Below are 15,992 nucleotides of genomic sequence, written 5' to 3'. Positions count from 1 at the left end.
ATGAGTAATTTGGAACGGAGGGAGTACATGTTAATCTAGAGATTTATGCGTGAAGCCATCTAATAAGAAATGCAGCAAAAAAGGGAGCAACTTCACATCACAGTTAGCGCACATAGCTGCAAAACAGAGTCCGTGTATACCAAAAAAAATAGCAACAAAAAATTCATTCTTTCAGTCTAAGAGAAAATGGAATCACGCTGAGTCATTGCACATCATCAGTTGTTATCAGCAACTGGTAAGGATAGAAAGCTTCAGGACATAACATCGGAATTGTCCATGTTCCAAAATCAACAGGGAACACCGTAAATTCCATGCCAAATGACTAGAAGTCATGACACAAAGAGATAAGAGACCTTACACTTGCTAGGATTGTGACACGTGGTTTAATAGTGGAGAGGCCACCTTACACTTGCAACTTAGAAATTTCATCCAAGTATAACAGCAGAAAAATATACATGTGTTTACAGTCAGATCACCATAGAAAAGACTTTCCACAAATCAGCAACAGTTAAAAATTAGTAGTGCTTTTCCACAAAGTTCATGAGCCAAGATACTTGGTGCTCCTCATGCAGGATTCGGCTTGCCTGCTCCCTCCCCATGCTCCCATCCGTGCTCCCACTTCATCTTACGGTTGTCTTTTTTCTTTTTTCCTTTCTAATCTAATCATCTCCCCCCCGATTTTAAGGGGGTGGGGCCGGGTCTTATTTTGTTCCAATCAAATCATGCCACGTATGCGGGAGCACGGATGGGCACACACGCGGGGAGCAGGCAAGTCTCGTCCCCTCATGCATAGCCATATGTGCAGAGCCAAGATACTTGCCTTGTTGACCACCAAATGAGATAAGGCAACAAACAACGCTTCCTCGGGCACTAAGAGGGGTTTCAATTGTAGTATAGGAAATCCCACAAGGAGAGCTGCTACTTTGGAGGACCTAGGCACTAAATTACAGATAAAGATGTTATTTGTAATATATCTATAGTACTACATGTGGCCACACTATAGAAACATCCCCCCTCGACCTGGCAGCCAGTTCAAGAGTCTGTAGGACCTGTAACAAATAACAACATAACATGAGTATCAAATAACCAAGCCTACTTTTGCTTGCAAAACACCTCTCTCAAGGCGAATGTTTTGTATCTATATCCAAAAAGAAAACTGAGAGCAAGCGTGCAAACAATATTTAATCCACATTCTTTGCAAAATGTCACACAACTCAAAGTTAGCACCACAAACCCAGACATGCATCTCTTGTTCCAAAAATTCCAAAAACTTCCAAGTCTACAAATGGAAGATGAACACTTTGGTAAAAAAAACATGGATGAAGTCTGTTCTCTACAACTTAGGCTCCTTTCGGAAGCTCTCCACGAGCCAGCTTCCCGAAGGAGCCGAGAGAAGCCACCCCGAAAGAGTTAGCTTCGAGAAGCCAGCTCCTGGAGAACGTGAACCCCGCAGTGCAATTTTTCGGAGCAGCGGAAGCGTAGCTTCGCTAAAGCGAGAAGTGGAAGTTGCTAGAAATTACACGAGAGTGCCCTTCCGAAGTGCCTCACGAAACGTTTTCTGTCGCTACAGCCCATGAAGAAGCAGCTGCTACAGCAATGCTACCGAACGATCGTTGGCTCCAGGAGAAGCTAGCTAGCGCTGGCTCCACGAGAAGCTGTCTCGTTTGGGAAGCCAGTGAGCTTACGGGGCCTTACTCGCTACACACCACCTACTTACCAAAACAATAAACTTGCAAAATATCATAATACTGTATGGTTTGGTGTGATATTTTAGACATCACATGTGTGTCATGTAAGAGTGTATTGCACAATGCACATGAGCTTGCATACTTAGCGATAACATTATGTCTAGATTTGAAATAATAATCTGTAGATGGGGCAAGTTAAAAGAGGAGATGTGTACCTCTTTTAATAACCTCTCCAAGTTCTGATAATTTTGCAGTTAAGTCTACAGTGCTCCGTTGTTCTTCGAGTGTGTGAAACACCCCAACCTATGGAGTTAGCCAAACACATCTCTTAGAGCTAGCATTTTGCTAATAATACTTCGGTACAAATAAATGGATGGCCGGGATCAAGCAAACCGCCCTCATATATAGAAATGAACTTACAGAAATATGAACTTCAGCATCTAAGGTTCCCTTGTATATGCTCATCAGTGTATTTTCCAGCTGATAGTTGCAGGAAACGAAAACATTCTAGTCAAGACCGTGAAGCTACTAAAATCACAGAAATGAAATTTATTTTCAATTCGTTTACCTAACAAATCTCTAATTCACTCACCTCAATTGTGGAAGAAACATGCTTTCCACTGAAAGATTCAATAATATCACCTTTTTGGATTCCAAATTTCTCAGCAGGAGATCCTCCCGACACCTAAGGTTCAAACGTCAATAATTAACTTTACACAGATGAGAAATTGAGCACTTTCAGGAAGTCATTACCTACCTCTTCAACAATAAGACCATCATCAATGTTAAACTTACGCCATAACATGTCAACATGAGCAGGTTCTAGAAGTTTGATGTCCTTAAACATCATTCCAAGATGAGGCCGGGCGATGTGCCTACATCAAATCAGATAATCCTTTAACATATCTTTGGTGGAACCAGGCTTCCATCTAACGTGTTAGAAAAATCAATAATAATCAAATATTTTGATTCAAATAGAGTTCAGAAAGGCCCAACAGGGATGAATCGTTCATAGTAGTTGACAAAAACTCATAGAGGGGATTTGGTATTACGTAAAAGTAACACATTTTGCACTCTCAGCGCCGTTCTACTTGTTTCTTCCTATCTAGGCCCCATCAAAGATCTAGTTCTTGATTTTCTTACAAATGAGTATATATATATACACACATATATATTCTTTGAGAATCTTTACACAACTTATGGTAATTAAATTTCATAAAAGTGAGGAAATAGATACTACTAAAAATAATGACTCCTAAAAATAGGTAAAAATAACAATTAGGAGACACCACATTAGTCTAATACTATCACAGCACTGAGAGAAAAAACGTACTGATATTTCTTCCATGAATCCAAACAATTGAGCAAAATGGAAGAAGGTATAAAAGACCCAAATCTCTTAGGGTCGTTGACCATTCCGACAACTTCTCCACACAGGTCAATAACTGGCCCCCCATAGTCAAACTACAACAATTCATATTGGCAACATATATGAAAGTTTGCAAGAACAAAAAAATGTTATAACAATAGATTGCAATATAGAACATAAAGATGACATCACACAAAACTCAAAACTGTACCAAATGTATATAATTCTATCTAATGATAAGATATATCACCTCATTATCATCACCATGGCCATCTGGAGAACGGAGGTATACATTGTGGTGCCGCTCAAACATGGTTGGATTCAAATATTCTGCCCTGGCATATGTTATCCTTAGATTTAAGGAATTGTCTCTTCCGAGCCGAAAAACCTCTTGAGCAAATTCTACATCTTTTTCATTCAAAGATGGTAAGTTGATTGGTTGATCCATCTGAACACTCAGGAAAGCGAGATCGTAGTGGGGCTGGAGATAGACCAGCTGGCCCTTTGCACTGGTGCCATTTAGCAAATGAACAGTGACCTAAACAAAGTTGCAGAACAGATTATATACGATTTGTGAATGGTAAGCGAAGGCGTGTTTTGTTTCCATTTAGTTATTAGAAAAGGCCAATAGATCATAGAAAAAATATGTGAATTGCAATACACCAAGATTATTTTATTTATTTGAGATGGAACCAGCTGTAAAAGATAGTACATGCATATACAGAAATTAATAGAAGAAGCACATTGACTCACATCAGCATCTGTAGCATACTCTTCACCGCCTGACCAGACACTGTAAGGAGCATCCTTTATGCGAATCAGCCGCGCAGTTGTCAAAACAAGGCCAGTTTTCTTCTCCTCATCCCAATCGACCCAGAAGCCAGAGCACCGTCTGAGCGGTTCACCATCTGTCTGATTCAAACACAATATATATGTTAAGTTGCGAGACGACGGATCAACTAATCCAAATCATAGAGGGTACAAGGATACATATAAAAGTACCGAGAGAGGATGAAATCCCTAGAAGAAATTTCGCAGCGAGGAGCACGGCCTTGCTTCCGGATCGACGGACGGGGAAAAGCTCGATGGTGTGAAACCTGGTGGCAGGTTTGTAGTAGTTGAGCGTGGCAATTTTCACAGGGCGGGGAGCTACAGGCAGAAGTAGAACATAAATATATATCGAGGGTAATTAATTGAACAGTTGCGTTATTACTTTTTCTATAATGCGCATAAGCATACGTATCATATATTAAAGAAGAAGCGGCAAAGAAGCCGGATACAACGCCTTTCGGCCATTACACTGCCAATCACAAGGATTAGAATCCACACCCATCACACGAACTACGATACATGCTCCACCTAGGCCAACCTCATGCCAATGGTGATGAGACGAGCCACAGAGCAACCCAGGCATGTCATGATCGACGTCGGAGACCTCTACAACAAGACCAAGACTCAAGGACAACACAGACCAACGTACCCCACCTACCGCGTCAAGAGGAAGTCAGCAAGTGGACGGCAGGGCCTGGGCAAACCTAGAGGAGTCGTCATCGAGAGAGCTCCGACGATGGTGTACATTGCGCCTCGGAGGCCCACGTCCAAAGTAGTAGCCGACACCGATAAGGGCCGTGCCACCGGGACTCCTCGAGCAACAAGACGGCGCCTCCAAGGAGGGAACGACGCCATGCCAGGCCGCCGCCTCCTGGTCCGAAGGCCGAACCAAGGGTTTCCCTTAAGCACGATGGAGGGAGTTGGATCCAGGCCAAAGCAATGCATCCAGGGAGGGGACGGCGCCCACGGACGTCACCATGCTAGCCTCGGCGTCACGAAGTAGGGATTTTGCCCAGCCCAAGATCCTAAACCCAAAGTTCCAGAGCTGCTCAATCAGGCCGGCCACCCCGAGGGGAGGCGACGCATCACGCCGCACAGCTGCCTCCACCACCTCGCACACAGAGCCGAACCACCAACCGCCAGGAACCACCAGCAGCCATCCAATCCACCACGCCCGCCGGATCCAGGACACCAGCGCAAAGACTGCCAGCAGCCGAGAAGAGGCAAAGCGCCACCTTTCCCAGCGCACTGGCCCGACACACCCAGCCGCACCCGCGCCGTCGTCGCGACCCCCGAACTCAACACGACGCACCACCAGCACGCCTCCCGCCACAAGCCATCCCCACGGCAGATCAATCCGCTCCCAGAGGCCGCCAGGGAGCCACGCCGCATCAGAGCTCGCGGCGCGACGCCTGCAAGGCTGCAACCCCGCCGGCAGCTAGCGGGCGCCAACGCAAAGCTAGTTGCGCCATTACTAGTAAACTGAAAAAATCGATGTTGGTCGGGGATCGCGCTATCATATTCATACCTGATTCTTCGTCGAGTCTGGCCTTTTCCATCTTGGCCAAGTAGTCATCGCTGAAGGAATCAAGGTTAACCCCCGCCCACTGTGACGGATTGGGCAAGTCCTCGTCGCTGTCGCTCCCCAGATCCACCACCTTCTTCTTCTTGGCCAAGGGGTCGTCTCGACTGATCGGATCGGCCGCCATGGTTCTTTTGTTGTTGGATCTCTCCATAACCGCACCCATCATCTTTCTCCGATCGATGGGAATCAACCGTCGACCGACCCTCTTGCAATCGCGCCGCCGCTACCGACTGTGTCGTGTTCGTGGTTGGGAGGGCCGTTGATTTCGGGACCTCCTATCTGCCGCATTCTGCGGCAGACTGGAGGGGCTTCGCACAGGGGGGTGCCTCGTTTGGGCCGGCCCACGAAGGAGCAGTTACTGACGTGAAAAACAACGCAAAAAAATGAAGGCGGCTGGAGATTCGAACTCTAGACCTCCCGATTAGTACCCGCGTACGCTACCATTGCACCACTGAGCGTTCCTGGCCAATACTAAGCAGCAAACACTATAAGAACATAATCCACGACCGATCTAAACTTTTTGAGAAGTTCGAACGCAGTTCATTCTTTTTTTTCCCAGGAAAAATGCAGTTCGTTTTCAAAACCTGTATCTTTTTCTGAACGCGGACAATTCCAAAAATAGCGAATAATTATTTTAAAATGTTGAACATTTTTTGACCTGTGAACAAATTTTTGAAAAACAGCAAAGTTTTTTTGTAATGTTGAACAAATTTTGAAAAAAAAGAATATTTCATAAAATTTTATACGTAAAATAGAAAAAGAGAACATTTTCTGAAACTTGGAACAAAATTTGAAGAAAGTGAACATATTTTTTGGAAAGGGAACATTTTTTGTTACTCTGAACAAAATTTGGCAATGCGAACATTATTTCGAATTTTGATCATTTTTTGAAAATGCGAACAAGATTGGAAACTATAACATTTTTTTAAACTTGAAACAAAATTTGAAGAAAGCGAACATATTTTTGGATCTGTGAACAATTTTTGAGAAAGGGAACATTTTTTGTAACTCTGAACAAAATTTGGCAGTGCGAACATTATTTCGAATTATGAACATTTTTTGAAAATGCGAACAAGATTTGAAACTCAAACATTTTTTGAATTAATTTTAAAAAGATTTCAAATGTGAACAAAAAATTTGAAAATCTGAACAAACAAACAAAAAAATCATGAACATTTTTCGAAAATTGTGAACAAAATTTTGTAAATGTGAACACTATTTCAGAAATATGAACAATTTTTGACAAAAAGAACATTTTTAAAAATTCTGAATCATATTTGAACTTTTCGAAAAGCTTACAAAGAAAAAGTAAAAAAATATTTAAAAAGAAAAACAAAGAAAAATAGAAAAAAAAAGAACAGAATAGGACTGAAGAAAAAGCACTAGAAGGAACAAATGGTTTTTTCAACGCTTGTAGTTTTTTTAACATTGCTATTGTTACAGATCAATGTGCCAGTCGCGGTGGCTAGCACAGTGTGTACCGCTACAGCCGCCGCCCGGACTAAATGGACCAGGCACGCCACGGCCCACCCAGGAACGCCTAATACACGGGCCAACACTCTCTGGGCCAGGCACGACACAACAAGGAGACGGGCCGGCCCACTGACACAATTAGCCCACCAGTATTCCTGATTTTGGGCCTATTTTGGCTGTTTTGGGGGCTAATATATAAAAAATCTGAAGAAAAAAGTAAACGGGTTGTGCCGTGCCGGCACTCGTGCGCATATTCGGGCCACGTTCTGCTACGTCTTGAGCTTGTGTTGGTTTTTCTTCAAGAGGAAAGGGTGATGCAGCAATAGTAGCGTAAGTATTTTCCTCAGTTTTTGATAACCAAGATATCAATCCAGTAGGAGGCTCCTCAAAAGTCCCACGCACCTACACAAACAAATAAGAACTCGCAACCAACGCAATAAAGGGGTTGTCAATCCCTTCACGGCCACTTGCGAAGTGAGATCTAATAGAGATAATATGATAAGATAAATATATTTTTGGTATTTTATAATATAGATTGGAAAAGTAAAGATGCAAATGAAAGTAGATTGAAAGCTTATATGATAAAAGATAGACCCGGGGCCCATAGGTTTTACTAGTGGCTTCTCTCAAGATAGCATAAGTATTACGGTGGGTGAACAAATTACTGTCGAGCAATTGATAGAAAAGCGAATAATTATGAGATTATCTAGGCATGATCATGTATATAGGCATCATGTCCGTGACAAGTAGATCGACTCCTGCCTGCATCTACTACTATTACTCCACACATCGACCGCTATCCAGCATACATCTAGAGTATTAAGTTCATAAAGAACAGAGTAACGCATTAAGAAAGATGACATGATGTAGAGGGATAAACTCATGCAATATGATATAAACCCCATCTTTTTATCCTCGATGGCAACAATACAATACGTGCCTTGCTGCCCCTGATGTCACTGGGAAAGGACACCGCAAGATTGAACCCAAAGCTAAGCACTTCTCCCATTGCAAGAAAGATCAATCTAGTAGGCCAAACCAAACTAATAATTCAAAGAGACTTGCAAAGATAACTTAATCACACATAAAAGAATTCAGAGGAGATTCAAATATTTCTCATAGATAAACTTGATCATAAACCCATAATTCATCGGATCTCGACAAACACACCGCAAAAATAGTTACATCGAATAGATCTCCAAGAAGATCAAGGAGAACATGGTATTGAGATCCAAAAAGAGAGAAGAAGCCATCTAGCTAATAACTATGGACCCAAAGGTTCGTGGTAAACTACTCACAACTCATCAGAGAGGTCTTGGAGATGATATAGAGGCCCTCTGTGATCGATTCCCCCTCCGGTGGAGCGCCGGCGAAGGCTCCAAGATGAGATCTCGCGGATACAGAAGGTTACAGTGGTGGAAATAGTTTTTTGTGGTCGCCTTTGATGTTCTCCGGGTACGTGGGTATATATAGGAGGAAGAAGTAGGTCGGTGGATGCCCGAGGGGCCCACGAGATAGGGGCCATGCCCAGTAGGGGGGGCGCCCTCCACCCTCGTGGCCTCCTCGATTGCTTCTTGACTTGCACGTCAAGTCCTTTGGATCACGTTTGTTCCAAAAAGATCGCCCCCGAAGGTTTCATTCCATTTGGACTCCGTTTGATATTCCTTTTCTTCGAAACACTCAAATAGGCAAAAAAACAGCAATACGGGCTGGGCCTCCGGTTAGTAGGTTAGTCCCAAAAATGATATAAAAGTGTAAAGTAAATCCCATAAACATCCAAAACAGGTAATATAATAGCATGGAACAATAAAAATTATAGATACGTTGGAGACGTATCACGTGCCGACATGGCCCGATTATAAACATGTCGGGCGTCGAGCACGCGGATTATCAGGCCAGCATGCCAGGACCGGCCCATTTGGCCACCTTTGCTTGCATCTAAGGGTGTGTTTGTTTTTTATTCTTCTTCTTTTTTGCATGATAATACGTGTCTCATTCATATCATAAAGATCAAACTACAAGTCACGTAAAGACCGACATGACAAAACTGAAAAACATAGCACAACATCTCTTAACTTGATAGCAACGCCCATCACCTGCCTCCGGCACCACCGCAGCAGCCACCGAAGAAAAGAATGACGAATCACCTCCTCACCCGAGATCGACGCGGCTCCATCGCTGATATCCAGCTTCGTGGACCTCCAAGATGGCTCACCAAAAGTGAAGCACTTGCAATTGAACGAACCAGACTGGGGCAACACCTCGGACATGCCATCGAACTCCAAATCTGGCACCCCACCATGACTAAGACGTCGAAGGAGGAAACCATACCTGCCATCCATGAACCACGAGCCCAGCTTTCCATCTTCCGGATGTCATCAATGCAGACCACAATCTGCATCCGCTCTTGGACTATCTCCCAAGCTCCACGCTAGCGTTGGAGAAAACGTCGTCGTAATGGCGGAGCCCGAGGCCACAGATTCACCGCGAGGATGTCGCTGCCATGCCATCCTTGCTTGAACATATTGGTTTCCAAATCCATCCCAAACCAAAGAACAAATGGCCTCGTCGGGGAAGGATCCGAAGAATCTTTATTCAGCGTCGTCATCATCACCGCCGAAGCAAAGACGATGAACATCCTAAAAACATAGACTATGAGGGAGTAGAAATGATCCATGCGTGTTTGGACGAATATGTCACCACAACTAGTGCGTAGTTGATCTGCAGATGAGTCATCGATCTTTTTTGATCACACAGCGGAACTCTCAATGAAAGCACCAATGTCGGTACTAAAATTGGCAGACCTCAGGGTAGGGGGTCCCGAGCTATGGATGTGTCGGATCTGTGGGTAACCAGAGACGAAGGGGGCAATATTTACCCAGGTTTGGGCCCTCTCAAAGAGATAATACCCTATGTCATGCTTTGATTGTATTGATGACGAATTGATGATGTAGCAAGTACAAGATTGATCTACCTCGAGATCATAAGTTGTGTTCTAACACTAAGGCTAGGTGTTTGTAATTGTGACCGTGGTCTCTATGGACTAAACCCCTCCGCTTGTATAGACGTTGGGGGTACCTAGGGTTACACATGCTCGATTTCCCATCTAGGAATACACATGCTGGCGGTCGATGCTGTCCTTGGAGTACACGTCAAGTCTACAGCAGAATCCATCTTGATCACGTCGAAGTGCAAGGCTCCCGGAGTCCTTCCTTATGAGAATGATGGGCCATAGGCTTCTGCCCATGGACTGTGGGCCAACTAGGTTGGTACCCCCTAGTCCAGGACACCATCAATAAGGGTACTAGCTTTTTCAAAAGCCAAACTTGTGCAAGTTTGACCAAGTTTTTAGAAAAAAGTATCAATATCTATATTACCAAATTTGTATCATTAGATCCATCAAGAAAAGTATTTTTCATATTTTATTTATTCTATATTGTAGATAGCGATATTTTTTTCTATGATCTTGGTCAAATATACACAAGTTTGAATTACATGGAAATCAATACACCTTATATTTTGAAATGGAGGGAGTATGAGGCATTACATGAATGTGTGTGGCTTCATAGAATGATGAACTTTGTTGAAAGTTCAAGTGTAACTTCAAGTGGGATTGATTGGTTGGAATCATCCACCATTATCTATCACTACAAAAAAATAGACTTCTGTGATGATACGTGTTTGTCACAGTAGGTCGCGTTTTTGGTCATGCATGTACATCCATGACAATTTTATGATAGAATCAAGATAGTCATACCTGTGCTGTCATAGAAGTGTTCCATGACATTACCAAAATTATCATCACGGAAGTGTCCACTTCCATGATGATAAATCGCGCGTCATAGAAGTTTTTTCGTCAAGGGTGACCGACACGTGGCATCGACCGTAATGGAACGCCGTTAAGCTATCGGGTCCGGTTTTGGATCCGATAACCTGTTAACAGCCCCGACCAATGGGGATTTTCCACGTGTAAAATCATCATTGGCTGGAGGAAACACGTGTCGGCTCACCGTTGGGACAGATGTCATCCACTCATTGGACCGAAGGCGCCTATGATACGGCGACACGTGGCACGGTCCAACAGAGGCCCATTCCTGTGAAAAGGCCGGCCCGTTTGACTTGGTCAAAAGGTGGCGGGCCGGCCCACAGAAAGCCTGTTAACGACATGTTTGCATATAGCCCATTTACAGCCAGCTAATCCAGGGCCCGTTACGACCTCTCCGAATTAGGCCCAGTAGCGTCATCTGGGTCATCCAATATGATTCCAGCCTGTTTTAACTTCTGGCCCATGTGTGGCCCATGACTTCTTTCGGCCCATATGAGGCCCTTTGTAACTCTTGGCCCATTAATGGCTCGTGGTGAAACTGCCCGTAATGAACAGTTATTACTTTATACCCATTAACGACCCGTTATTCCATTGGGCCGTTTCCAGCCCAAGTTATCTTTCGGCCTTCTCAGGGCCCATTGATTCTTGGGCTCATTTGCAGCATTCGGTTACATACGGCCCGTTACTATTATTTTCTGCTTGTGGGCCTAATTTAGCCCGTGTTACAGTCGGCCCGTTTGCGGACCGTTAATACGTTGGCCGTTTTCATGTCAAAAAAAACCTATAGGGCTGTTTTCATAGAGTTATCAAATACGGCCTATTAACGGCCCGTTATGGTCTACGAATAGTACGACCCATGATTGGCGAAATGATGATACGCCCCGTAGAAGGCCCATGGATCCTATGGCCCGTATGAGGCCCATGGATAGTACGACCCGTAGAAGGCCCATGGATCGTACGGCCCATAGAAGGCCAATGGACCCTACGGCCCGTAGAAGGCCCATGAATCCTAAGGCCCGTATAGAAGGCCAATGGATCCTACGGCACGTATAGAAGGCCAATGGATCGTACGGCCGAAAGAAGGCCCATGGATCATACGGCCTGCAGGAGGCCCATGGTTACAACAGTCCGTGTGTTGCCATGATTATTTTGGCCTAGTTACCAAAAATAGGCTACCGTGGCCACTAGAAAAACACAGAAAAAGAACTGCAGTGACTACAAGCAAACAACTAAACAAGACAATAAGGAAATAAATAAGCAAGCAATTAATGCTAGCCTATTACCACTATTACACATATTACATCCACTAGGCATCAAAGTTCACCACCAGTGCAAATAAATAAGCAAGCAATTAATGCTAGCCTATTACCACTATTACACATATTACATACACTGGCCGTCAAAATTGGCCACCAGTGCAAATAAATGCGGCAGCAAAACAAGAGCATAATTGAAACAACTTCAGAAGAGCTCAAGAAACATTATCCTGGGTATCCACCATGCTGACAATAAGCTTAGCAAGCTTATTAGCTTTGTCCTGTTTGGCGCTAAAATCCTCCAACGCTTCCTGTTGCACCAGAAAGTATGCATCTGAATGCTCCAGGGACTTCCGCAGTCCTTCCGCTTCTTGTCGCAGCACAGCTGATCGATGTCTTTCAGCTTGTAGTTGAGACTCAAGAAACCGAACTAATTCAGACAGTGAGTTTGATAGCTTGTGCAAGCGGTAGTGGCCAGTAACTCGAACACTAAACCAAGACAGGACTTTGGGGTTGTCTCGCTGTCTTCAAGATAGTCTTCCTTAGCTGTTTTATCAGCTTTGTTGGAGACCAACAAGGATGTGTCACTATCCTGAACCTTATCTGCATTACTTCCTATACCATTGCTTAAAAAGGCACTCTTCCCCAATATTCTGTCAGCATTCTAAAAGAAGAAACAAGCAGACACATAACAAGTTTAGCATGTACTAGTATAAGAAACTCATTTCGGTGAACCAGTTCATTAGTAAGGTGGACAGGATTAAACTACCAAGTCTTCTATTGCCAAGTACTAGTACATAATAAAAGCATCAAACAAACATATATCTATGTCCTATGGTCATTGCATTGTCTTGCCAAATCAAAATAGAGACACGGTTCAAATCATATCAGTTCAAGACAAAGCAACAGTGAAAGAATACAAAGTGTGGCAAACTACACGGCACAACAAGATTTCAGATGGGTACCACGGGTCCACATGTACAACAACACTATTGGCTTTGTTGTGATGCTAGTAATGTGCATGATAGGAAAGTCAACTATATACACAATTGAAATTGAAATCAACAGAGCTATTGATAAGAGCAAACCTGTTAAAGAAACATGCGTGAACATACTTGCTGTGCCATTGGAGTTTCGATTGGATCATTCAATTTAAAAATAAGTTTGTATGAGTAAATACAGTGATACAAGAGCAAAGCAATCATAGTTAAAAAAGGCACGCCTAGGCTCTAGGCGTTGGCAAAACGCATTGCACATAACTAAGCTTAATCTTGCATAACTGCGCATAAGCATGCGCTTTAGTCAGTAAAGCACAAGGCAGTGTTAAACACACAATTAACGCCTAGCGCTTTTTTGAACTATGATAGCAATGGAATCTTAAATTAGAACAGTTGTTCTTCAGGTTTAGGCACTTGTTCTACATGAACAGAGTACAGTAAGACCCAAGAATATAATACTTAAAAATAGAAAATGAGGTCATAGACCTTACCACAATCTTGGTTCGGGACCAGTACACAATAAGGCGTTCCCAGTCATCGTCCAGTAAATGTGTCTCAGGAGAACATAAGGGAATTTGATGAGTTTCTTTGCCGGTGAAGTACGTTTTCTTCAGGTAATTCCAATACTACCACCAAGCATTCTTGAAGATAGCAAAGGTATTAGCACAGGTTACCTCATCCTGAGTTTCCAAATCAGTCCTTCTCTATAGAGAAAAATGGGAAAATTTACTGTATTATAACCATCATGGAGGTAGGATGTATGGGACAAAGCAAAGTAATTTCCATAAATAACATTACTTACACATAACTCCTGGACAAACACCTGCAACTGGCATTTTCCTTCATCTTCAGTATAATATTTCCAAGATGGGGAGATACGCACATACGATTGAACAACATCAAATGCGATAGCTGCTAAACTACGACTAGCTGGTTGTGCTTCCTCCACAGGAATAGGCATACTAACTGGTGGAGTTGGGGTTTTCCATGGTAGTACTGGCCCTTTGGGCACTGGATCTGCCTTACTAACTGCTCTTGTTTGGGAGCTTTGTGGTGGAGATGGTGTTGTGTCAACAGGAACTGGGTTACTATCTGCTAGGGTTGGGGTTAGATTGGGTGAAGCTGGTTCTCTGTCGTAGTAGGGGTACAATCTGCGAGAGTTTGGGTTATGTGTGGTAGGGCTGGTTCTTGTGCATGTACAACCGAGGTGCTATCTCCACCAAGAGGTAGCACTGTTTTATTTGAAGACCGTGTTTTTAGTCCGTTGGATACTGGCATCACCCGCTCCAATTCAAATGGCTGATAAACAGGAAACATAGTTGAATGTACAGACATTGTATGAGAGACAGATGCAATAGATAGTGCGGAAAAAAGGCATGAAATAGTTGACATGTATATTGTTTAACTAAAACGGATAGCATGACATAATTTCACATATATGATGTCTATCTAAACTAGATAGCATAGCATAACATAATTCAAAGATATGATGAACAACTAAACAGGATCGCATGACATAATTCACCTACATGGTATTTAAGTAATCAGGATCGCATCATTTAATTCACATATGTGATTTATATGCTAAACAGAGGGCATTCGATATGATGTCTGAACTAAGAACATGGTGTTGAATATTGTGTATATGATGTCTAAACTATGCAATGCAAGACACCATATGCATGATATGAGCAGTATAACCGTGCCAAGTTTGAGCATACACCTCGATGGGGGAATAGGACTGGTCATCTGTCTCTGAATCCATCTCTGAGGAGCTATCGGGACCCAACAAGAGATCTGCTTCGACAGGTAGCACTATCTGCTCCGAAGGCCTTGTTTTCACTCCAGATTTTTCCATCTCCCACCGAAATGGCTGATTCACAGGAAGAGTAGTTTAATGTACAAACATTGTCGACAAATGGAAATGTAATGAAGAAAAGGATGGGCAGGATATCATTCAAATATATGATGCCTGGTTAAACAGGATGGCATTGCACATTTCACATATATTATGGTTGGCTAAAAGACATGAGACTGCATAATTCCCATATATGATATAGAAACTAAACAGGTGGCATTACAGAACATGTCTAAACTAAGCAGATGGCATATATGATGTCAAAAGTAGGCACTGCAAGGCAACATATGCATGATATGACTAACATAATCATGCCAAGGTAGATCAAACACCTTGGGGGGTAAATAGGAGTGGTCAGCGGCGTCTGAATCCGCCTCAGAATAGATATCTTCCTCTGTATTACAATCTGGAGAGGGGTGGGGAGCATTTGCCATTGAACCCACCATGGAGCGATGTTTGCATGACATTGTATTGCTGCGCAAAACTCTTCTCTTTTTCTCTACATGTTCAGCATGACTGTGTTCAATATCTGACATGCATACGAAAAAAATATGGTGAGATTATGTAAGGAGAGCATGCAGAAATTTAGAGTGATGGTAACAACTAGTGGATGGATCCAAAAATAATGATAGCAGGCTAATGATTGCTTTAAATTAATAAAAAGACAGATGATGATTGCTTTACTATTCGTTTCCCACCCAAGATGAACAACATAGGCATACCCTAGGTGAACCGGATATTAGACAGACATACTATTCATTGCTGCCTCAATATGTGCCCCACTACTAATTTAGAACTCAAGTTTGAACATTAATTTGGACCTGACTTGGGAGTCCAAGAGCTGAACAGGACGATAAAGTAGCAGGTAAGTTTAAGTAATGCATAACATAAGCAGAAACAAAAGAGTGCGACCTCTCTTGTGGACCCGTGTACTCCTCAGGTTCATCTGCTGAGTCGATGATGGTGATGTCGTTGCGGTGGGTGCCGGCGCAGGGAAGGAGATCTAAGGCGGCGAAAGATGGTCAGGAGTCGTGATGTCTGGTTTGGTGGATGCTTCTGTTGATGGAGCAGCTTAGGTGAGGTGGACGACGTCGCAGTAGGAGTAGGA

General features: G+C 43.2%; 1 protein-coding gene across 1 annotated transcript; it reads right to left on the bottom strand.

The window, feature by feature from the left end:
* Positions 1–202: 202 nt before the first annotated feature.
* On the bottom strand, positions 203–5,636 carry LOC119279328. The gene is made up of 10 exons (XM_037560601.1): positions 5,417–5,636; positions 4,060–4,206; positions 3,811–3,965; positions 3,308–3,595; positions 3,022–3,152; positions 2,446–2,563; positions 2,281–2,373; positions 2,109–2,168; positions 987–1,049; positions 203–322 (listed from the first exon to the last, which is right to left on the bottom strand). The coding sequence occupies exons 1-10, from the start codon at positions 5,634–5,636 to the stop codon at positions 203–205; spliced, it is 1,395 nt and encodes a 464-aa protein (XP_037416498.1).
* Between the last annotated feature and the right edge of the window lie 10,356 nt (positions 5,637–15,992).

This window comes from Triticum dicoccoides, chromosome 3B (assembly GCF_002162155.2).
Source record: "Triticum dicoccoides isolate Atlit2015 ecotype Zavitan chromosome 3B, WEW_v2.0, whole genome shotgun sequence".
NCBI classification, from domain to species: domain Eukaryota; kingdom Viridiplantae; phylum Streptophyta; class Magnoliopsida; order Poales; family Poaceae; genus Triticum; species Triticum dicoccoides.
Note: the sequence above shows the minus strand (reverse complement) of the source record. Positions and strands in the feature narration are given on the sequence as shown.